The 25,320-nt window shown below is 49.5% G+C and overlaps 1 protein-coding gene and 1 long non-coding RNA gene across 2 annotated transcripts in view; one reads left to right on the top strand and one right to left on the bottom strand.

Moving 5' to 3' along the window:
- The window catches only part of LOC309645382, a 180,343-nt gene that overhangs the window by 103,541 nt on the left and 51,482 nt on the right, over nucleotides 1-25,320 (bottom strand). The window lies entirely within an intron of this gene.
- Nucleotides 11,213-18,806, top strand: MYL9 (myosin light chain 9). Its single transcript, XM_082430387.1, has 4 exons — nucleotides 11,213-11,370; nucleotides 14,546-14,755; nucleotides 16,964-17,125; nucleotides 18,023-18,806. Exons 2-4 carry the CDS (start codon nucleotides 14,572-14,574, stop codon nucleotides 18,193-18,195), a joined length of 519 nt encoding a protein of 172 aa, XP_082286513.1. The 5' UTR covers nucleotides 11,213-11,370; nucleotides 14,546-14,571; the 3' UTR covers nucleotides 18,196-18,806.

Below are 25,320 nucleotides of genomic sequence, written 5' to 3'. Positions count from 1 at the left end.
CGTCTAGATCCTGGTAGTGGCTGAGCGTCCAGTGACCGTGGATGGCTCACATTAACTCCTGGGGCTGGCACCTTCCTGGACCAACCCCTGCCCTGAGACATGGCTGAGGGTGACTCGAAGGTAAGTGAACAGGTTTCAGGTTGCCTGGGCACTGAGCCAGATACTCAGAGGTGTGAGTGAACACAGGAGGCGGTCACGCTGCACTTGACCAGCAAGCACCCAGCTCTACTCCTGACGGGCCTCGGGGAACTGGGTGGACCCTTACCCCTTCAGAGCCTGAGTGTTTCCGTGGCAGCAGGGGAGGGGCCTTGAGGGTTAGATCAGGGTCTCAGGGAGGGTCCTGCACTCCCTGTATCAGAGTACCTGGGCCCCCTCTGCCAGCCCTGCTGGTGCAGCAGACGAGAGGCCCACCCTCCCCAAGTTGAAAGAATAGTTTAATGTCCTTTACCCAGAATCACCCACTCAAGATTTTGCCATATTTGCATTGTTCCTCTCAAGGACGTACACAAACATCCCCTCACCTTGAGCCATTTAACAATAAGCTGCACATACCACGCTGCTTCACCCCAAATACACCAGGCGACACCTAAGAATAAGGACATTCCTATGTGAGCACAATACCACTCTTACTCTCTAATTTAACAAACGAGTGACCCTCGAGCACCTCCCTTACCCAGGAGGGCACTTGGTGCCCAGACATTAATACCAGCTAAAGCAGGGCCATACTCCAAGTGCCCCAGCAATGTCCTCCATGGCTTTTCCTTTGTATCCATCCAGGATCCAGTGAAGGATCATTCGCTGCTTTCAGTTATCATGTCTCTTTAGTCTCGTTGAATCAGAAACAGTTTCCCCACTTTTTTTTTTTTCCATGACATTGACATTTTTTAAGTATCCAAGCATCTTAGAGAATGTTACATAATTTGGATTTCTGTTTTCTCATGACTCACATTAAACAGTCTGAACAAGAACATGGCTTAGATGATGTCCCATCTCCTGTACTCTGTTCTATCAGGGAGGCATTTGTCATTTCAGGGAAAGGCCGACAGCAGCTTCCCAGAGAAGCTGGGGGTGAGTCCTCAGTTTCCGCATTTCCAAAGCACAATCCTTGAGGGAACAGGGCCAAACAGAGACAGAAAGCACCCTCCTGAAGGCTGCAGGGTGCTGGGGAAGAGGAAAGGGAGCAGAGCAGGAGACTGTTCACCGTCCCTGGGTCCCTGAGAACCACCCAGAGGCTGCAGGTCAGAGAGCAGGGAGGCCCAGGTTCCCCTGTAAACCTCCTGCTCCCCCAAAGTTTGTGGGTCCCCAAGACTTTCGGAGTCCCCACCCCATAGCCTGAGAGCAGAGAAAGAAGGCTCAGCCGTAGCCAGGAGCAGCACAGGGCTCAGGGGCCTTGTGGCCAGGCCAGCAGGACAAAGCCATTGTCACCAGTGGCCTGAGATCCAGAGACCATGAGGACCCCCAGACCAACTGAGATGAAGTTCCTACCACCAGCACTGGAACGGGGTTTATAAAAGAAACTTCAAATGAAGTTGTATCAGGACTTCTCTGGTGGTCCAGTGGGTAAGACTCTGCGCTCCCAATGCAGGGGACCCAGGTTCGATGCCTGGTTGGGGAACTAGGTGCCGCATGCATGCCGCAACTAAGAGTCCGCATGTCGCGACTAAGAAGTCTGCATGCCACAACTAAGAGATGCCATGCCGCATCTAAGACCTGGCACTAAATAAATAAATAAATAAAAATAAATCTAAACAAAAAAATGAAGTTGTATCTCCTACTGATATGAATCTGGCTGATCTGAAAAATCAATGTGGTCCCCACTGTCTCTTCCTTATGGCAGCCAGAGGGACTCCTCGGAAATCCCCCTCTGCTCAGGACCCTTTGACGCCTTCCCAGTACCAGCAAGAGAAAATCTAGCCTCCTCACCTTGGCCTTGGAGGCCTATGCCCACCTTTCTAGGTACATCTCCCATGGGAGCCCATCCCCTGATCTCTGCCTTCCAGCCTCACCTCAGGCCTTGCACAGGGAGCCATGGCTCCCCCACCAATGCACCTATTCTTTCCTCAGCTCTCAGGCCAGCTGGCATTTCTGCAGTGAAACCTTCCCAAAGCACCTCAGCCAGGCCAGGTTGGTGCAAACCCCCTGCTCTAACTCTTGGAGCTGGACAGTCACTTCACTTATCTTGCTTTGTTGCTGTCACTGACCCTTAGATCTGTGAGATTACTTATGAATATCTGTCTCCATCAGGAAACATGGGCTCCCTGAGGGCAGGAATAGAGTTTTTTTCACTAGTCTCAGTGCCTAGCACAGAGGAGAGCCTCAAGAACTGTTTTCTAAATGAATGACCTTGTTGCGGGGAGTAGAGGTGGGACTTCACAGAGAAGGTAATATTTGAGCTGGGCTTTGAAGGATGAGCAGGAGTTCCCCAAGCTGTGGCAGTGAAGGGCACAGCAAGCAGAGGCAGAAGTGTAAGACTGTGCTGCTGCTCAGGGAAGGGGTGGTGCTGGACAAGCCTAGAATGCCAGGTTAAGTAGTAAGGGCTTTTACCAGCTTTGAACAGAGCAAGGACACTTCCTTCCACAGAACCCAGCTTCCCATAAGACAGGAGCCCCCAGTCCCAGCCTCCATGGAGCCATGGTACTCTGTGACCCAGTCAGCACCAGGGTTTGTCTCTAAAACATGTCAGCGGACCCCAGGCCTGGTGAAGCCCTGTGACCAACAGGGGACATGGGCCCTTGGAGACCCTCAACTGCTAATGGCTTTAACCTTCTACAGACTGACAACTCCTACATCTAAATCTACAACCTGTACCTTTCCTTGAACTTTGCACTTCCCACTCACCACCTCCACTTAGACGTCTAACAGGTAATCTCAAAGTTAACACATTCACCAACCAGTAAAAGGAAGTGAGAAGGGTTAGAAAAATCACCATTTGACAACCATCAGAGTAACAACTGGATCATCAGTACATGTTAAAAGCCATGGGTAAAAGTTTGATGAGGAACAGAATATTTCGTCTCAAAGGAGCGCACCCCACAAATTACCTATTAATGAACATATTAATTATAAAGGGGAAAAATAGTAATTTTCTGATGAATAAATCTGGCAGACACTAGATGGCCAAAGTTAATTTTTCCCATCACTGGTAATAATAACATCATACGTGTTTCCTGATAAGATGCACTGGGAAGAGTACAGCATCACTTCTGTGATATTCCTGTCAAAAATCCATAACCTGAAGCTAATCATGAGGGAGCACCAAGTAACCGGCCAGGACTCTCCAAAAATGTCATTGCATGAAAGACATAGAAAAGCTAAAGGACAGTTCTAAGGGACAGAGATTAAAGACATTTCAATAGATGCAGAATAAACATTTGATAAAACCCAACACCCTTTCATGATAAAAATGCTCAACAAATTAGAACATCCTCAAGCTGATAATGGACATCCAAAAAAAAAAAAAAAAAATCCACAGCTAACGTGTTTAATGGTGAAAGACTGAAAGCTTTCCCCTCAAGATAAGGAACAAGACGAAGAGGTTCACTCTTGCCACTTCTATTCAATATTGTACGGCAGGTTCCAGCCAGGGCCTTTAGGCAAGAATGAATAAATGAATGAATGGATGGCATCTAAATTGGAAAGAAAGAAGTTAAACTACCTCTATTTGCAGATAACATGATCTTTCATATAGAAAACCCTAAGGTATCCACAAAAAAATTATCAGAGTTAATAAATTAGTTCAGCAGTGTTCCGGGAAGCAAGATCAATATACAAAAACCAATAGTATCTCTACTGTGATATAATAAATAATAAATATTTGGTCTTCGTCCCTAGTTCCTGGTACCCAGCTCCTGACACCCTTGGACTCTTCTGGAGTGATGAGAATCTTTCGTATGCTAACGGCAGGACTGGTGGCTGGGGGCCCCTAGATAGCTTCAGGATGGGGGCTGGTTGCTAGAAAGACCAAGGCATGGTTAGAGGGTTAGAAATTTCAGCCTCATTCCCCAACTTCCAGGGAGGGAAGAGGGGCTGGAGATTAAGTCAGTCATAATGGCCAAAGATTTAATCATGCCTCTGTAATGAAACCTCCATAAAAACCCCTACACAACAGAGTTTGGAGTGCTTCCAAGCTGGTGAACACTTCAAGGTGCTGAGAAGATGGCATCCCTGGAGAGGGCATGGAAGCTCCCCCCTACCCCTGCCCCCACTTTGTCCTGTGCATCTCTTCCATTTGGCTGTTCCTGAGTTGTATCCTTTATAGTAAACTGATAATAGTAATTCAACTGCTTTCCTGAGTTCTATGAGCAGTTCTAAGAAATTATTTATCCTGGTGTTGCAGGAAGGGGGACCCCTTCCAGGGCCCGAGAGCGGGCTCTTGTCTAACACTCAGAGATGAACTGTCCGAGGAGACACACGTGCTGACAAAGCAAAAGAATTTATCGGGAAGGGGCGCCCAGGCAGAGAGCGGTAGCGTAAGGGAACCCAGGAGAACTGCTCTGCCACATGGCTCAAAGTCTCAGGGTTTATGGTAATGGGATTAGTTTCCGGGTTGTCTCTGGCCAATCTTGCTTGGCCCATAGTCTCACTCGGGATCCTTCCTGGTGGCATGCTCATCTCTCAGCCAAGATGGATTCCAGTCCTTATCGGGACTTCCTGTTGTGAGACAACTCAGGCAAGCGAGCCTGGCTAAGGCTGGTGGTTTTGGTCAACAGTTCCCTAACAGTGGCGGGGAGGGATGTGTAGTAATCCGCAATTTGTAGTCAAGTTGGACAAAAGTGTGGGTATCCTGGGTCTGATGTGAGGGAAATCTTGTGGGACTGAGCCCTTAAACCTGTGGAGTCTGACACTAACTCCAGGTAATTAGGGTTAGAATTGAACCAAATAGTAGGACATCCAATTGGTGTCCAGAGAGTTGGAGAATTGACTGGTGTGAGGAAAATACCCACATATTTGGTGTCAGAAGTATCGTGAGTAAAAACAGTTCAACTACCAGTGAACACACTGAAAATGAGTTTAAGAAAACAATTCCATTTACAATAGCATCAAAAAGATTAAAACACTTAGGAGTACATTTAACAAAAGAAGTACAAGACTTGTAAACTGAAAACTACAAAACATCATTAAGAGAAATTTTAAAAGATCTAAGTAAAAGGAAAGGCACTTCATGTTCATGGATCAGAAGACTAAATATTGTTAAGACGGCAATACTCCCCCAAATTAACCTACAGGTTCAGCACAATCTCTGTCAAAATCCCAGCTGCCTTTTCTGTAGAAATTGACAAGCTGATCTTAATTGATATGGAAATGCAAGAGACTCTGAATAGCCAAGCAATCGTGAAAAAGAAGAACAAAGTTGGATGAAACACTTCCTGATTACAAAAGATTGTGTGGTACTGCCATAAGGGTAGACATATATATCAATGAAGTAGAACTGAGAGTCCAGAAATAACCCATACACTTATGGACAACTGATTTTCAACAAGAAAGCCAAGAAAATTCAATGGAGAAAGAATAGTCTTTTCAGCAAATGGTGCTGCGACAACTGGATATCCACATGCAAAAGAAGGAAGTTAGACCCTTACCTCACACCATATACAAAATTAACTTAAAGTGGATTAGAGACCTAAATTGAAGAGCTAAAACTACAAAACTCTTAGGATAAAACATAGGTATAAATATTTACAACCTTGGATTAGGCAATGGTTTCATGGATATGATAAAAAAAGGCACAAGAAACCAAAGAAAAAATAAACTTCATCAAAGTTAAAAACATTTATGCATCTTTAAACAAACCAAAAAATGAAAAGATAACCCACAGAATGGGAGAGAAGATTTGAAAATCATATACCTGGTAAGGGTGTAATAGCTAGACTATACACAGCACCTTTGCAACCCAACAACAAAAAAAGAATCAAATTTTAAAATGGGCAAAATATCTGAATAATAATTTCTTCAAAGAAGATATACAAATGTCCAATCAGCACGTGAAGAGATGTTCAAGATAACAAGTCTTTAGGGCAATGCTAATCAAAACCACAGTGAGATACCACTTCACACCCAATAGGATGACTAGAAGACTAGTGTTGGTGAGCATGTGAAGAAACTGGAACCCTCACACATTTTTGATGGTAATGTAAAACAATGCAGCACTGAGGAAAACAGTTTGGAAGTCCCTCAAAAGTTTAAACGTAGAGTTAACAGATGACCCAGCAATTCCACTCTTAGATATATATCCAAAAAAGTGAATATATACATTCACACATAAACTTATACACCAATATTCATAGTAGCATTATTTATAATAGCCAAAAAGTGGAAATAACCCAAATATCAATCAACTGATAAATATGTAAACAAAATGTGGTATAGCAATAGAATGAATACTATTCAGCAATAAAAAGAATGAAGTACTGATACATGTTATAACATAGATGGACCTTGAAAACATTATGCTAAGTGAAAGAAGGCAGTCACAAAAGGCCACATATTATATGATTCCATTTACATTAAATTTCCAGAGTAAACAAATCCGGAGACAGAAGGTAGATTAGTGTTTGCCAGGGGATGAGGGGAAGGGGAAGTGGGGAGAGACTGCTAATGAGTATGTTGATTCTTGGGGGATGATGAAATGTTCTGGAATTACATGGTGGTGATGGTCATATAACTCTGTGAGTATTCTAAAACCACTGAATTGTACACTTGAAAAGGGTGAATTTTATGGTATATAAAAATTATATAAATTAAAAAAATTATTTTAAACAGAGAAGTCCACAGAATGGAAGAAAATTTTTGCAAATCATATTATCTGATAAGGGATTAATATCCAGAATATATAAAAAAAACTCTTACAACTCAACAACCTGATTTTTTTTGGGGGGGCGGGGGGCAGTCATGTCATGTGGCATGTGGGATCCTAGTTCCCTGACCAGGGATCAAACCCGTGCCCCCTGCAGTGGAAGCATGGAGTCTTAACCACTGGACCACCAGGGAAGTCCAACAACCTGATTTTTTTAAATGGGCAAAGAATTTGAATAGACATTTCTCCAAAGAAGATACCCAAATGGTCAATAAACACATGAAAAGATACTTAACATTAGTTATTATGGAAATACAAATGAAAACCACAATGAGATATCACTTCACACCCATTAGGATGACTATTATTAAAAAGAAAGAAAGGAAGGAAGGAAGGAAAGAAGGATGGAAGGAAGGAAGGGAGGAAGGAAGAAAGAAGAACAGAAAATAACAAGTGTTGGCGAGGATGTAGAGAAATTACAACCCTTGCGCACTGTTGGTGGGAATGTAAAATGGTACAGCTTCTGTGGAAAACGGTATGGCGGTTCCTCAAAAAAATTAAAAACAGAATTACCATATAATCCTGCAATTTTGCTTCTGGATATATAACCCCAAAGAATCAAAAGCAGGGACATGAAAAGATATTTGTACTACACCCATGTTAATAGCAGCATTATTCACAACAGCCAAAAGGTGGAAAGAACCACATGTCTGGTGACAGATGAATGGATAAGCAAAATGTGGTCTCTCCACACAATGGAATATTATTTAGCCTTAAAAAGGAAAACAATTCTGACATATGCTAAAAAAAGGATGAACCTTGAAGAAATTATGCTAAGTGAAATAAGCCGGTCACAAAAGGACAAATACTGTTTGATTCCACTTATATGGGGGACCCAGAGTAGTCAAATTCACAGAGACAGAAAGTAGAATGGTGGGTACCCAGCAGCTCAGGGAAAAGAATAGGGAGTTACTATTTAATGGCTACAGAATTTATCAATAGTTCTGGAGATGGATGGTAGTGATAGTTGTACAACAATGTGAATGTACTTAATGCCACTGAACTGTACACTTAAAATTGGTTAAAATGATTAATTTTGTTATTTTACCATACACACACGCAAACACACACACAGAAGGCGATCAAAGAAATATGATAACCTTGGATTGGCTATTGGACCAGAAAGAAATTTTTTATAAAGGACATTATTGGGATAATTGGCAAAACTTGAATATGGATTGTAAATTAGATAACAGTATTAAATCGGGACTTTCCTGGTGGCAAAAGAATAAGAATCCGCCTGCCAATGCAGGGGACATGGGTTCGAGCCCTGGTCCCGGAAGATCCCACATGCTGCAGAGCAACTAAGCCTGTGTGCCACAACTACTGAGCCTGCATTCTAGAGCCCACGAGCCACAACTACTGAGCCCAAGTGCCACAGCTACTGAGCCCACATGCTTAGAGCCCCGTGCTCCGCAACAAGAGAAGCCACCACAGTGAGAAGTCCACGCAACGCAACGAAGAGTAGCCCCCACTCGCCGCAACTAGAGAAAGCCTGCGTGCAGCAACGAAGACCCAACGCAGCCAAAAAAAAAAATTAAATTAAATCTTTAAAAAAACATAGTATTAAATCAATGTTAAAATTTTCCTGATGTTTACAAGGATATATTGTACAACATGGGGAACATAGCCAATATTTTACAGTAACTATAAGTGGAGTATAACCTTTAAAAATTGTGAATCACTATATTGTACACCTGTAACTTATAATACTGTACATCAACTATATTTCAATAAAAAATTTTTTTCCTGATTTTAATCACTGTATTATGGGTATGTAATATAATCTCCTTTTTAGGAGATACTCACTGAAGTATTTCGGGGTAAAAGGGCTTGATGTGTGCAACTTACTCTCAAATGGTTGGGGAGGAGGATACACACACACACAGGAGAGAGTATAATAAAGCCAAACGTTAACAATTAGAGAATCTGGGTGAAGATATACAGGAGCTCTTTGTACAGTTCTTATAACTTTACTGTAAGTTTGAAACTATTTCAAAGTAAAGTTTTTAAAATTTGCTATGTCCAAAACAGAACTTCTGATCTCTCACCAAACCTGCTCCTTCCATAAGAGACTCATCTTAGAAAATGGCAGCTCTTTCTTTCCAGCTGCTCAGACCAGAACCCCTGGAGTCTTCAAGTCTTCCTTGACTCTCACACACATACCAATCCATGCGAAAATCCTATTGGATGCAACTTCAAAATATGTCCAGATGGGAATTCCCTGGTGATCCAGTGGTTAAGACTCCACGCTTTCACTGCCGAGGGCCCAGGTTTGATCCCTGGTTGGGGAAATAAGATCCTACAAGCCGCACTGCATGGCCACCCTCCCCCCCGAGCCAAAAAAATATGTCCAGAATCCCATCACTTCTCTCACTGCCACCACACAAGTCTGGACACCTCATCCTGTTGAATAGCTCCTCACTGGTCTCCCTGCTTCCCCCTCCCCAACCCCAAAAGGGATCCAGTTAGAACGTAAGCCAGATCATGCCACCCTTCTGCTCAGAACTCTCTGATGTCTTACAGCGGCCTACGAGTGTAAGCAGGTAAGTTAAGGGGTCCCTGGAGAAAGAGAACCAGGAATGGCTTTCTTGACATAAGAGAAGCCATTTTGGCCTAAGTCATTTTGTGATCTAAGTCTGGCCACAATGCTTGCCCTTGAACAGGTCTCAGTAATTAATGATCTTAAGAGAACAAAGGAATGCAGGAACAGAGAAAAGGCAGTCAAACAGTAGTGCAGTGATAAAGCAGAGTCCTAGTTCCTCCTCAAGGGATAGGCATAACTTGTCTTTGAGTTCTGCAGGGACTAAGACCCCCACCCCAGGTGGAGGACAGAATGATGCTGCTGACCTCCCTGACTTCAGCGAAAGCTTGGACCTTGGCCCCATTTCCATGCGGATTTCTCCTCTGCTCAAGCCCCTTCATGAATATGCATGTACCCTTAGCTTAAAACTTCCCCAGTTTTGCCGTTCAGGGAAACACTGCTTTGGGAAAGATCACCAGTAAGATTCTCCTCACTGGCTGCAAGTAATAATAAATCCTTCCGTCTCCTGATCTTTGGCTTGTTAGTGTCTACTGGCTTGACACCCACCAAGAGGCAAACCCAGTTTTTGGGTAACACAAGGATCCCCGGGCTAGGTCCCTACTGCTTCTCAGACCTCCTCTCCCCCACCCCCCTCCCCTCAGTCACACTGACCTCCCGCTGCTCCTTGACCATAAGCTGGGCAAGCTCCCCCTACAGGGCTTCTTCCTCTGTGGCTCACTGGGCTGGCACACTCCCTCACATCCTTCAGCGCTGCCCAAATGTCACTTCCAGGGAGGCAGCCCCACCTCCTGCTACTCTCTCTCCCCTCACCTAGTTTTATTCTCCTTCAAGGCATTTATTTCTACCCTCCAAGCCATGGAGCTACTTGTTCATGGTATCTCCCTCCACAAGAACAAATGCTTCCTGAGTGCAATTACTTGAGTATTTACCCCAGCACCCAAGCACAGTGCCTGGCAAGTAGCAGGTGTCAGTTAATATTTACAGAGTAAGTAACTGGGCGTTGATAAGTTCCCTTGGGAATGTCCTTGTTGGATCAAAGGGGAGAGAGAGCGGGGCGGGAGTCCAGGTAGGGGCTGATGGGTAAGGTGCTCCTTCACGGGTCAAAATGATGGACCTGATGCCCGATGGCACAGGGGATGGGTCTGTCCTTCCAGACTCCATCCTCCAACTCAGGCCAACAAGAGGGGGATAGGGGGTGCAGCCCCTTTGGCAAGGATGCTCCGGGGGTCCCCTAGCCCCTGCTCCTCTCGCTGGCTCCCCAGGGTCTACGTGGGTCTTTCTGGCCACTCTTTCACTGAATTCTCACCACCACACTCCCATTTTACAGGTGAGGAAACTGAGGGCACCTAGAGAGAAGCATGACTTGGCTGAGGTGGGCTGTCCCCAGTGCGGTCCTAACCCAACTTTCACGTGCGCCCCACACCCCAGGAGCCTGACTGCTGGCTCTGTATGAGGATAGTGGGTTCTCTCTGACACGCCTCTTCTCTGGGACTGGAAAAAAGCCATACTTGGCCTGGTGGAAGGAGGCCCTCGCCCGGGAATGGGCCGGGCAGCTGGCCTTTGGGGGAAAGATGGGGGTAGGGTCTGAGAACTAGAGGCCCCTGGATGTTCTGCCGGCCTCGCAGGAGACGAAGGGCCGGCCCAGATAAACCCGCTTCCCCGGGCAGTCCAGGCCCCCTACTCACCCCCGTCACCTCCCCGGTCCACGATGGGGAAGGCCCTGGCAGCCTGGGGGTTCACCCGGGAACACCCCACCTCCCAGGCCCGTGGGTCGAGGCCAAATAAGGCTGGGCTGCCGCGGCCCCGCCCCCGTCCCGCCGCCGCCGCAGCCGCACATTCTTCTGCCTTGTAAGGCCCGGCGCCGCGCCCCGCCCCGCGCCCCCGCCGCGCCCAGCCCGGACCCCACCGACGGCCCGCCAGCCCCGGCTCCGCACCCGCTCCGCGCACCGAGCCAGCGCCTTCTCCGCACCAGGTGGGAGCCCGGCGGCCCGGGTGGTCTAGTGTGGGCGGTGTGACGGCCGCGGCCCGAACTTGGGGACGCAGGGAGGTGTCGGAGGGCCTCTGGGCAGGGACAGCTCGTGGGTCTGGCTGGGGCTGCGAGGTTGCTCGGTCTGACGGGGATTCTGGCTGGGTCTGGGCAGCAGGGAGACCGTTCCCGGCTCTGGAAACCAGTGGGCCTATGGCCAGGGAAGACTGTCCGGGCCCTGCCCCTTCGCTGTGCGGTTAGAGGTGCCAAGCCCAGGACTCGGGATGCCCGGGAGGACGGGAGGACGTCGTGGCTGCCGGTGTTCCCTGCCCTAGGGGACCCATGTGTGTCCTCCAGGGCGTCCGTGTCCCATCCCCCATCTGCTGGGGCAGGAGAGAGGGATGGAGACCGGAGTAACCCCCCCCCCCCCCACACACACACGGAGGCTGTGTGCCGCGCCCCGGGGCTTGCCCACCCTGAGCCATCTGCCCACCTGGGCCTGCTAGGTGGGGAAGGTGCGCCAGGGGCCCTCTGCGGGCTCACCCCACCCCCCAGCTGGACAAAGACCTGGGCTTCAGGACCTGGTCCCCGCTCCTCCCCAGCCCTCCAGCTGCTCTGGCTACTCTCAGGAAAGGGTCAGATAACTCTGCCTCAGATGAGGTGACTTTACCAGCAAGGCATCTGGCACTGCCAGCCATAGGGACCATGAGGTAATGGGGGACACAGGCCTTGTCTTTGCTGTTACGGTGGGATTTCAGGCACCAGAAAGGGAGAGGTGGCACCTAGCTGCAGCAGGCCAAGTACCCGCTATATCGGACCCCCGGTGGCTAGCGTCCCCAGGAGGAGGAGGGGATGGCTCCAGGGCTAAGAGGCCAGCCTGTCTCTGACCCCAGTCCCTCAACCAAGACTGGAAACTGCCTCTGGTCACAAAGAGTCCTCAGCCCCTCAGTAGCCATCCGCCCACCATGAAAGGCCATTTGCCACCCCCAGACCCAACCCTAGCCCAGGGGTCCTGGCTTCCAGTTGGACTCTACCCCTCTCGTGGATACACCACTTCTCGGGCCTCAGTTCTTTTAATCGCACGGTGAGGGGCACCCCACTCTCCCCACCCTGCTTCCCAAGACTGCTGGGATGGACAAACTGTACAGTTCAGTGCTCCAAGCCCTGTCATGGCGCCTGAACAGAAGAGGGCGTGGATGGGGTGGCCAGGGAGCCCAGCTAGTCTCAGAGCAGTGGGTGAGCTCTTGGCCACTCCCGCCTCTGGTCGTGGCTTCCTCTCTCATCCTGCCATGTCTGCCCTAGAACTTTATGGGGGGCTGGGGGGGGGGAGTGACAGTGATGATAACCGTCACAGCCTCTGCTGGGCACAGCGGACTTCTCCTCGGCTGCCTTCTGTGGGTGCCATGAGTCAAATTTCCCAGAGAACACCTGGCTCAGGGAAGGAGTGGGCCCCTCGAAGCGCTAACCACAGGACACGGTGGCACTCCCTGCCGACAGCACCATCCCACTCCCACCCAGGTCAAGGGTGGGAAAGGCTTTTGTCTACCCACCCTGAACCACAGGAGAAACTCTGAGGGCCAGGCGTGTCAGTCCAGTGGGACCCAGTGGGACAGTCTATAACTATAGGCAGCTGTGGCTCTGGGGAAGGGCTGGGGCTGGCCAGTGTCCCAGCTCAGGGTTTAAGATTTCAAAGGCCAAAGACGGCAAATGGCTTGAACAGGGTCATGGGATAAAGGCCTGGCGACAGATCGAGGAGCACTTAAGGCTTCCTGCAGATCCTCGACAAAGGGACTCAGGGCAGAGGAAAGAGGGAGGGCAGCAGTCCTGAGGCCTCAGCCAGGCCCAAAACTGCCCCAGCTGAGGGGCACATGGCCCTAGGTCTTCAGGGGCACAGTCCCCACTAGCCATGACAAGCGTTCAGAGAAAGAGCCCCTTGCTGGGCCTCAGTTTCCCCATCTGTACAGTGGGGCCAGCAGACTGGCTGCAGTTGCCTTCACAGTCATTCATTAAACAAGCATCTATGAGCACCACCGTGGGCTTAGGTTTAAATCGGGGGACTTAACACCAGCCCTGATTGATTGTGAGGGAGAGAGACCTTTAAGTGCTTACTGTCAAAGCCAGGGTGGGGGAACTGCTCCCCAAGGGCTGTCTGAAGAACTGGGCTGGAGAAGGAAGGGCATTCCAGGGGGAGGGACCAAGAAGGAAAGTCGGGGGGGGGGGCGGGCCGGGGAGCAGACATAGATGGCAGGAGGGACGCCATGAGGGGTGCCGCGGCCAGTCAGAGAGCAGGGCAGGAGGGGTTCACACAGGGCCTTTGATGCCAGGCTGAGGGGCCAAGACTTGCTGGAGGAGGAGAGGGGATGGCAGGAACCCTCAAGGGTTTCAAGGTGAAGTGTCTGGGTCTGTATGCAATGGGTGAGACAGGCTGGAGGCTCGGAGGCCAGGTCTAAACAAGAGTGACAGGAAGCTGGGGTTCTGAGCCGGGGGGAGCTTTATGCTCCTATAAACACTGAGGAGTGAGAACAAGGAGTAGGGCCCAAATCAGGTCTATCTCCCACCCCAAGGGGCTGGTCAAGTGTGGGCAGGTGGGGGGAAGGGAGACTGCCCAGAGCACTGGCCTTCCAGAACTTCCAGAGGAGGGAGGGCAGAGGGACGGGGAGGAGGAGAGGATGAGGAATGTCAGGAATGCAGGGCCACTGACCCAGCTCCTTCCTGCTGGTGGGGGCAGGGAGCCTCAGAGCCTCTTACGAGGCAACCCACCTTGTAAGCCAGAGAGAGATGGACAGTGTAAATGCTATTAAGGCTTAAAGGAGATAAAGCACGGAAATGGTTGGCACCGAACCCAATCCTAAGTGTCTTACCCAAACAGTCACAGCAAAAATAGCTTCCTCTGTGCCGGGCACCATGCCAGGGGCTTCTTGGGCACTAAGTCAATTAATCCCTTCTGCTGGGCACTCCTATCCCATTCCCAGATGAGTATACTCATTCAGAGAGGTAGAGGAAGTTGTTTCAGATCACACAGGGCCAACGCTGTATGCTTTTGTGATGAGCTGGGTGGCAGGAGCCCCAGGCCTATGGGAGCACGAAGACCGGCCCAGGCACTGACAGCCGAGCAGGGGTAGGCCAGAAGATTCTCTGGCCTGGGGTCACAGGCTCTCCCACTTACACCCACTGCCTACAGGAAAGCCCCACACGCCCGCAGCCAAGATGTCCAGTAAACGGGCCAAGGCCAAGACCACCAAGAAGCGGCCACAGCGGGCCACATCCAACGTCTTCGCGATGTTTGACCAGTCCCAGATCCAGGAGTTTAAGGAGGCCTTCAACATGATTGACCAGAACCGAGATGGCTTCATTGACAAGGAGGACTTGCATGACATGCTGGCCTCGCTGGGTGAGCAGGGGCGGGGTGTGGGAGTCCAAGTGGGCCCAGCAAGGGCTGCAGCTGGAGCAGGCAGCGGGGCTGCTCACCCCTTACGGAACACTTCCTGTTTACTGACATGAGGCACCCACCCTGGAGAGTGGCTGCCATCACTTTCTCCATTTAGCAGGTAGGGAAACTGAGGCACAGAGCAGTTCGCCACTGGACTTGAACCCAGACAGGTCCACTCCAGAGAAGGACTGCCTCAGGCAGATTTGTGGATTGGGCTGCCCAGTACCATTTCATTTAAAGAAAGGGATCAGCAACTACAAGGAAGTTTGAACTGCATGGACTTTCCATTGTACAATGGGGAAACTGAGGCCTTAGAAGGGAGGCCAGGGTATCTGCCCCCCTCCTTTAGAGGTCACCTGTGTCAGGCTCCGAGAGGCTGACTCCAGTGATTTCCCCAGAATCAGAATCAGAGCTGAAAGGTCTCAGGAATCTAGTGCATCTCACCATTGCTCAGATGGGGAAACTGAGGCCCAGAGGCCAGGCCTCCAGACGCCAGCCCGCAGCCTATGGCTCTGCTTCCACATCCCTCCCCATGTGCTAGCCACAGACAACCACTCTCAACCCAAATTCCTGGTGCCCCCTTCATCCAGGTGATAGCATCTGGGCCAGACACTGGCTGGGGGAGGGGGTGGTCTCTGGCAGTAGAGGCGGCAGCCTATGGCCAGATAGGCCTGAGTCAGTCCCTGGCACTGCCCCTCACGGCTGGGCAGTCCTGCTCTGTGCCTGTCTCCCCTCCTGTGCAATGGTGACCGTGGCCCTTGTGTGCACCCCCAGGGTGTCTGGTGGGAGGAGCAAGCAATGTAGAGGGAGCTGGAGGGCTGACATCACACACTGCCCCCACCCTCGGCACCACACCTCTCCCAGCTTCAGGCCAGACTCACCTGAAGGCTCCCTCCCTGAGGAGGTCACTGGCAGGAAGGAGGACTGAGGCCTGGCGAGGGGAGGAGCTGTGAATCCCCATGTCACAGCTCTTCGGGCCTCAGCCATCCCATGGGGACACGGCAGAGTGTGTGAGGATCAGAGGAGACAGGGACACGAAGACTCCTTCCCATTTATGAGGCAGCGCCTGCAGCCAGGGCCCTCAACCCCAGAGACGTGATGACAGTCCTGGGCATCTACCCAGAAAAATCCTCACTCCTGTTTGTAGCTCGTGTCAGTGAGTCCACAGATCAGTCGTGGCCTCTGGTTAAGAACATCATCCTCTGGGAATTCCCTGGCAGTCCAGTGGTTAGGACTCCACAATTTCACTGCAGGGGGCATGGGTTGGATCCCTGAGCGGGGAACTCAGATCCTGCATGCCGCGCCAGCATGCCCAAAAACAAAAAAAAAGGAACATCATCCTCAGGTTAAAAAAAAGAGCAACAAATAATAAAATAGTAACAAGAAGCAGCTCTGCAGGTATTATCTTAAATCTCAAAGCAATCCTATTAGGTAGGTGTGATTATCATTCCCACTTTATAAATGAGGAAACAGAGGCTCAGAGAAGTTAAGTAATCTGCCCAAGGTCACACAGCTACTAAGTGGTAGAGTTGGGATTTGAACCAGCAGTTGATTCAAATCCATAGGGCCAATGCCAATCATTGTTCTGCCCATTTTACAACCATTGCCTTCTTCACCTTCACAGTTCTCCTCAGAGGCAGGGGAAACAGGCATAGAGCTGGGATTCAAACCCTAGCCTGTGTGGCGCCAAAGGTCACTGGTTTAACTACTTTCGAAACTGTGCCTGGGACCTGGGGTCTGGCTGCCTGGCTTCAAATGCTGGCTCTACTCCTTACTTGCTGTGTGACTAAGGACAAGTCCTAATCTCTGGGCCTCAGGTCCCACACCTGTGAAGGGGGATAAGACTGCTGACCTCACAGGTGGTGAAAGTTAAAGCGATAAGGCACATGGAGCACGGGACGCAGTGAGCGGTCAGCAGATGGGGGCCCTTATACTTCAGTGAGCGTTACCCATGGCGGACATCCAGACCCCAGACCTGAGGAGGAAAGTGGTCAAGGCCACCTGCCAGGAGAGCGGGGAGGGAGCAGTCAGAGAGCCGGCCGTCCCAGAGGGATGCTTTACAGTTTACAAAACGTACTGTCTCCTGTCTGTGGGGCCATGAAGGGAGGGGACAGGGAGGAGGGAGGGGACGGGAGGTGACAGCAGGCACGAATGGCCCTCCCACCACAGGGAAGAACCCCACGGACGAGTACCTGGAGGGCATGATGAGCGAGGCCCCGGGGCCCATCAACTTCACGATGTTCCTCACTATGTTTGGGGAGAAGCTGAATGGCACGGACCCCGAGGACGTGATCCGCAACGCCTTCGCCTGCTTCGACGAGGAGGCCTCAGGTCGGCAGCCTCTGGATGGAGGCCTGGACAGGGCTGGGCCTGCAGACCTCCCCCAGGGCACCCCCGCGTATGCCGGGGGGACCCAGCCGCGCTGGGACTTCAGGGCCCCTTGCCCCCAAAGGCCAGAACAGAAATCACCCACTTCTGTTGCCAGAACTATAAAAGCTGTGCTCCTTTCTTGTTTTCTCCCCCAGATGCGAGACTAAAACAGCCCACATCCACCAAGCTTTCCCATTTCCTAGTTCACCTGTTGGCCCAACGCACTAGGCCTCTGCTTTCTACCCTTCCAGACACCAAACCATTTCAGGCCCTCTGGCCAACGAGGCACAGAAACCAGCCCCCATCCTCAAATCTTCCAAAGGGCTTCTATCTCACCGCTGGTTTCTCCCAGGGACAGGCCAGAGCGACGCTGGCAGTAGTTGTTTCAGCAGTTTCTCAGGGGCCACAGGCACACCACTGGCCTAAGCATGTTCGAACATTTTCCTGACTGCCGTCACAGCCCCTACCAGGCTGACATATTTTCATCCCCATTTTCCAGATCAAACAGGCAAAGAGAGGTTAAGTAACTTGCCCAAGGTCACACAGCTAGAAAGAAGGGGGGGATCAGCATTCAAACTCAGGCAGTGGAACTCTGGGGCTCAGGCTCTTAAAGCAGGACACAGCCAGCACCACCCGCCCCCGCCAGCCCCAGGTCCCCTGCAGAAACACCTCGCCGACAGTCCCACGGCGGAACTCTTCCCTCTGGCCCTAGCGACCTTGAACTGAACAGAGACCAGGGCTGTGGCTTTTCCTGGCCCCTCCCGGGTCTGAAAGGACTGGTGGGGGCCCCAGGGGTAGAGGGTGTTAGGTGTGTCCTGGCCCGAGTCCCTGTCTCACGGCCCTGGCCCTGTCCCCCAGGTTTCATCCACGAGGACCACCTTCGGGAGCTGCTCACCACCATGGGCGACCGCTTCACAGATGAGGAAGTGGATGAGATGTACCGCGAGGCGCCCATTGATAAGAAAGGCAACTTCAACTACGTGGAGTTCACCCGCATCCTCAAACATGGCGCCAAGGACAAAGACGACTAGGCCAGCACAGCGCCCCCGCGCCAAGGCCCGCGTCCCGGTCACCTGCTCCCTCAGACACTGTCCGCACCGGCTCTGCCCACAAACCCGCGAGCCCACAGGCCCCTCTCGGAGGATCCTCCCTCTGAGGGGTTAGGGTCCCAGCTCCCAGTGGAGGAAACGGGCTGAGAGAGTGCAGTGCCAGGCAAGGGGCACAGCCAACGTGAGGCGGGTGTTCCCCCCGTGACCCTCCAAGGAAACCCCATCTTCTTGGGAACTGGGCCAGAGGCTGGACCTGGAGGCCCCAGGGGAAGGCCCCTCAAGAGAGCCCAGGCCTCGGCTGTTGCCCGCCCACTCCCAGGCTGCTCCCCACGGGCAGGGCCCTGCGCCCTGGTCTGGGGCACCACTTCACGTGCTACCCTGTGCAGGGCATGAAAGCCCTTCCCCAGCCACCGCCACAAGCACACGAGCGTCACCCAGGCCCCCTCTCAGAGGACAGGATGCCAGTCCTGTCCCCTACACCCTGCCCAGCCACCAGAACACGCGCCACCCGCCGGGAGCGCGCTCCAGGAGATGCATGTCGGGTGGGTGTTTGTCTCGGCGAGGCAGAATGTCTAATAGAAGGCTGAGCACTGCCTTGGGTCTGTGTGTCTGTGACTGGGGTGAAGTAAAGGAGCCCCTATGCCCCGAACACCCTCCCACCCTCTCCTTCCATCCCCCGGGGCTGCCCCGATCCTCTCCAACCCGGCCCCTGGCCCAGGGAAGGCTCAGCTGAGACCAGACCAGCAGTGGGGAGCAGACGGAGGTGAAAAGCCCTCCTGGGAGGGAGAGGGCAGAGTGGGGAGGACCCACAGGAGTCACCACAGCAGATCCCAGCGGGGGGTCTGGGCCTCTGACGGGGCAGGGGTCAAGGTCACAGCTTTCAGGACTACAGCCTGGATCTCCAGGGTCACCTCAATGCTCCTGGAAAGTCAGGTGGTCCTGGAAGAACAGGGAGGCTTTGGGAACAGCGAGAAGGGCTCATCCCATTAGCTCAGGGATGGAGATGAGAATGAATGGATTCCCTGTGTGGGCAGCTCCAGGCAGCTACCAGCTGTGTTCTGAGCTGCACCCGCCACAGCTGGAGGGCCAGTTCAGCCACGACCAGCAGCACAGCAAGCCACAGCTTTTCATATCCCACATGTGCAAGAGACAGGCAGGACGGGGGTCCCTGTTACATTTGAATGATGGGGACACTGACCACGGTGCCTGGAGCATAAGAGGAGGGAAAATAACGGTTGAATGAACAGTCAATAGGGACAGAGACTGCCTGAGGTCACCCAGTGGGTCTGGGGCAGAAAGAGAGCTGGACCTTGGCCTCTGGACCTTCCATGGGGCTCAGGTCTGGGCTGGACACATCCCACCTGACCCCAGCAGGGAGCAGGTGCTGGGCCCCGCTTGGTCCTGCTGCCTTCCCTAAGGGTCACCCAGAGCCAGCCAGCCACAGTGCACGACAAAGGTCTGAGATCAGAGCCAAGGGAGCACTGAGCGCTAAGGGGACCCTGCACTGGCCCAGGAGGCCTAACCTCCCACAGGCCTCTGCCCCTATCGGGGCGCCAGGCCCCTTCCAGCCGAGCCCTGGTCAGAGCCCCATGAAACCCCTCCTCTTGCCTCCAAATTGAGCCCCACAAGTCCCTGATCGCAACTTTAGATGGAGCCAGCCCCAAATGAGTCCCAACCAGGCCCAAACACTCCCCAGACTCAGTCCCAACCACACCGCACCCTTGACCCTGACCCCAGACTGGGGGCCCCGAGCGACCCTCGCCCCAACCCCACGCTGAGCCTGGCCACCCACTCACTGCAGCCAGCTCCCAGGACTCCCAGAGCACTGGCCACGCATGCCCGACACCAGGGTCAAAGATCACTCGGCGGAGCCACTGTGGCACCAAAGGCCTTCCTGGAAGAAGGCAGGGACATGCGGTCAGGAACAAACCTCCTCGATCCCAACCCCCAGTTTTGTCACAAGCCTACTCCCACCCCCTCTACCCCAGAGAGAGAAGGCTTCACACCCAGGTGTGGGTTGGACAGAACCAGTGCAGCCTCACTGGTTTCAGAGCTGGCCTGGGGCTCACGGGACCCAGGGGATGGGAAAAGGGAAGTGTTCTGTGTGGAAGGGCAGGCCAGCAGGCCAGGGGGAATCTGCAGGAGCCGCTAAGAGGGAAAGGGTGTTGCAGGGAATGGAAATGGCCTGAACAAAAGTCTGGGAGCAGGAGTGCATGTGGTACATACTCAGGAGCCAGGGGGAAGGCAATTTTTCACTCATTAATTTATTAACATCTCACAGCAGCTTTTTAGAAAAGAAGCAGCAGCAGCTAATGTTTTATTTCTCACAGGCAACATTTAGAGGTAACAGTGAAGCACCCCCAGAACTTTCAAAGTCTGGCACAAAACTCAGAAGACAGACAGACAGACAGAGACACACACACACACACACACACCCCAGTAGATTTAAATGCATGAAGACTAAATGCTTCTGTAGGGCTAAAGAAACCATAAGCAAAGTTAAAACCAAAAACAGATTGGGAGAAAATATTTGTAGCGTGATTAATAAAAAATGTCAATGACACTATCCTATAAAAAGAGCTTCAACCATTCAATACGAAAAAGACAGGGAGTTCCCTGGCAGTCCAGTGGTTAGGACCTGGTCAGGGCAGCCAAAAAAGAAAAGACAATGGTAGGAAAAAATGGGCAAATAATATGAAAAGAGACTCTCAGAAGAAATACAAACACTTAATAAACATGTTTTATTTTATTTTATTTATTTTATTTTTTGGCCATGCCACACGGCTTGTGGGATCTCAGTTCCCTGACCAGGGATTGAACCCAGGCCATGGCAGTGAAAGGCTAGAATCCTAAACACTAGGCCACCAGGGAACTCCCTTTTTTTCTTTTCTTTTTTTTTAAATAAGCATTTTTTAAGTGTTCAATACCATCATATAATTGTAAAAATATTCATTTTTCCTAGTTTTTTCTAGTTTTAATTCTTATACTTAGATCTTTGATGAAAGTGCCTGGGGTTTTGACAATTATATTCCCAGGAACAATAGTTCTATCGGGAAAAAGTTGTGTGACCTCAGACAACTCACATGATTGTATTACTTTTTTTTTTATTTTTTCTTAATTAAAAAAGTTTTTAATTGTGATAAAATACACACAACGTAGAATTTGCCATCTCAGCCATTTTTACATGTCAAGTATATTCACATTATTGTGTAACCATCACCACCATCTCCAGAACTTTTTCATCTTCCCCAACTGACACGCTATTCCCATTAAACACTGAGTCCACATTCCCCATCCCCTCAGGTCCTGGCAACCACCAGTCTACTGCCTGTCTCTATGACTTTGACTACTCTAGGCACCTCATTTAAGTGGAATCATAGAGTATCTGTCCTTGTGTGCCTGGCTTACTTCACTTAGCATAATGTCCTCAAGGTTCATCCATGTTGTAGCATGTCAGAATGCCCTTCCTTTTTAAGGGTGAATAATATTCCATTGTGTGTATATACCACATCTTGCTTATCCATTCACCTGCCCATGGATGTTTGGGTTGTTTCCACCTTCTGGCTATTGTGAATGATGCTGCTATGAACATGGGTGTTGATTAGGTTTTTAATATATGTAGAGCACCTACTATGTGCCAGGCACATAATAAGCACTGGAGCTCTCAAAATGGACAAATCACAGTTCTGATATTAAAGGAGTTCACAGGGTCATGGGGAGACTGTCCAGAAACCAGAGAGCACTGAGTAGTTCAGTGTGACAGGATCACAGAACAGGGATGCCCTCTGGTGGGAAAAGAGGCAAGGATCCAGGAGAAGGTGAGAAGTGAGGCATAAATCAGGCCAGGTTCCCTCAGGCAGAGGAAACCACTGATGCAGAAGGCTGAGGTCACAGCTAAAGGGCCTCTAGCGCAGAACAAGGAGAAAGAGCCAAGCTGTGGCTCCCTTCACCACCAACCCAGAGACTCTAAGCAAGCCAGACGGAGGTTAACTGTCAACACCACCCCAAAACAAAGAGTCCTCTGGGACCATGGTTGGGCCGCAATGGATGAGGTGGGGATGTGTAAGAGAAGAAGGGTAAACAGCAGCCCAAAGCAGAACGGGGATTCTGGGAGGGGTGGAAGTCTCTGGGCTGCGATTTTTTTGCCTCCACCATTTATCCCGAGCGTCAGGGTAACCTTGGGACAAAGACTGGAGACCACCCAAGTCCCTAGGCTTTCCTCTTGTTCCCATGAAGAAGACAGCACTTGAAAAAGAACTGTGCCAGGGTGGAGCTAAGACTAACACCGAGGCAAAGAAGAATTAATGAACCAAGACCAAGAATTTATCCATATTGTTAACAACTATAATACATGCCAACAATTCTTTATAAAATATTTATTTATTTATTTTGGCTGCACCAGTCTTAGTTGCGGCATGCGGGCTCTAGTTCCCTGACCAGGGATCGAACCCAGGACCCCTGCATTGGGAGTAAGGAGTCTTAACCACTGGCCCACCAGGAAAGTCCCTCCATGCCAACAATTTTGAAAACCTAAACAAGTGAACAAATTCCTAGAACAGAGCCTTAGAAATGGCTCAGAAAGAAATAAGAGTTATGATAAAACACTTAAAAATAGGAAAAAATTAAAAGAGAGTCTGAGTTTTCTTCTAAGTATTGGTAAAATTGAAGCAGTGGTTAAAAATCTTCCCATGGCAACTAAGAACCAACACAGCCAAAAAAAGAAAAAGAAAAAGAAAGAAAAGAAACATTAAATTGAATTAAAACAAAATCTTCCCACAAAGATGACACTGGGCCCAGATAATTTTATAGGCATGTTCTGCCAAACTCTCAAGGAACAGATCATCCTGACTGTTCTAGCATAACTATGACACCAAAAGCAGAAAAAATATTATCAGAAGAGAAAATAACAGGTCGAAGATAAAATAAATAAATAAAATGAATTAAGAAAAAAATTGATTTTGATTTTTAAAAAAATGTTTTAAAAAAAAACAGATCAGTTTCATTCACGAATATAGATGTAAAACTCTCATACAGAATATTAGCAAACCAAATGTAACCATGTATTTTTTAAAAAGATAATAAATAATGACTTAGTTGAATTTATTCCAGGTATTCAAGGATGGTAATGTAATTCACATTAACAGATTAGAAGAAAATAAAAACACATATGATTATTCAAGGATGGTAATGTAATTCATATTAACAGATTAGAAGAAAATAGAAACACATATGATTCTCTTTAGAGTGTAATTAGGTGTTTACTTGTTTTTTTAATTGAAGTAGAGTTGATTTACAATGCTGTGCCAATCTCTGCTGTACAGCAAAGTGACTCAGTTACACACATACATACAATCTTTAAAAACACATATGATGGGCTTCCCTGGTGGCGCAGTGGTTGAGAATCTGCCTGCTAATGCAGGGGACACGGGTTCGAGCCCTGGTCTGGGAAGATCCCACATGCCGCGGAGCAACTAGGCCCATGAGCCACAACTACTGAGCCTGCGCGTCTGGAGCCTGTGCTCCGCAACAAGAGAGGCCGCAATAGTGAGAGGCCCGCGCACCGCGATGAAGAGTGGCCCCCGCTTGCCACAACTAGAGAAAGCCTTCGCACAGAAACGAAGACCCAACACGGCCAAAAATAAATTAATTAATTAATCAATTAAAAAAACAAAAAGCTGTCTCTCAAATTTAACTTCCAGAATATATTCAGGAAAAACGCATACGCCCTTTTTGGCCGACCAAAGAAGCGGGCAATGCAAATCAACACTACAAAGAGGTATCACTTCGAATCAGAAAAAAAAAAAAAAAAAACACATATGATTATACCAATAAATGCAAAAAAAAAACCCTGATTTTAAATGATTTTTTAAAAATCAACTCCTATTCATGTTAAAATTTCTTAGTAAATTAGAATAGAGGAGAATATCCTTAACTGGATTAAGAATATCTAAGAAAAAAAGCTGGATCAGGGGCTTCCCTGGTGGTGCAGTGGTTAGGAATCCGCCTACCAATGCAGGGGACACAGGTTCGAGCCCTGGTCCGGGAAGATCCCACATGCCGCAGAGCAACTAAGCCCGTGCGCCACAACTACTGAGCCTGTGCTCTAGAGCCCGCAAGCCACAACTCCTGAAGCCCGGGTGCCTAAACCCCATGCTCTGCAACAAGAGAAGCCACCGCAATGAGAAGCCCGCACACCGCAACAAAGAGTAGCTCCCCCTCGCCGCAACTAGAGAAAGCCCTCATGCAGCAACGAAGACCCAACACAGCCAAAAATTAAAAAATAAAATTAAAAAAAAAAAAAAAAAACTTTGTCAAGATGATTCTAAAATTTATATGGAAAAGTAAAGGGCCACAAATTACCAGATAATTGTGAAAAAGAAGAGTGAAGAAAAGTTGTGCCTTCTAGATTTCAGAGCTTAGTATGAAGCTATAGTAAACATGACGGTGTGATATTGGTGGAGGGATAGACAAAATGATCAATGGAATAGAATAGAGAGCCCAGGAACAGACCCACACATGCATGAAACTTGTTATATGACATAGGTGGCAGACCAGTGGAGAAAGGAGGGACTCAATAAATGGAGCTGACACTCATCAAAGGGGCTACAATGAAAAAAACTCTCAATACTACACATATATGACGGTAAGAATGGGGAGCAACTAGAATTCTCACAAAGTACAGGAGAGAGTGTAACAGGTATAATCTCTTTGGAAAACTGTTTGGCAGCATCTATTAAAGCTGAACATACATCTGCCCCATGACTCAGCAATTCCACTCCTAGGTATGCTCATATCCAACAGAAATGTGGGCACTTGTTCACCAAAAGACAGATGCAAGAATGTTCACAGCAGCACCACTGTAATAGCCCCATGCTAGAAACAACCCAATCTGCCCACAAACAAAATGGACAAAGAAATGACAATGAACTACAGCTACATGCATCAATGTGGATAAATCTCACAAATATCAAGTCAAGCCAAAAAAAAAAAAAAACAGACACAAAGGAGTACACATTTGTATCAGTCAGGATTCAGTCAGGGGGACAGAAACCACACTGGTTATTTCAACAGAGATTATTTAATATAAATAATTGTTAACTAGGTATA

Source organism: Balaenoptera physalus (assembly GCF_965194825.1).
Source record: "Balaenoptera physalus genome assembly, chromosome: 16".
In the NCBI taxonomy this organism is placed as follows: Eukaryota; Metazoa; Chordata; class Mammalia; order Artiodactyla; family Balaenopteridae; genus Balaenoptera; species Balaenoptera physalus.
The sequence above is the reverse complement of the archived record's forward strand: the minus strand, read 5'-3'. Positions and strand labels throughout refer to the sequence as shown.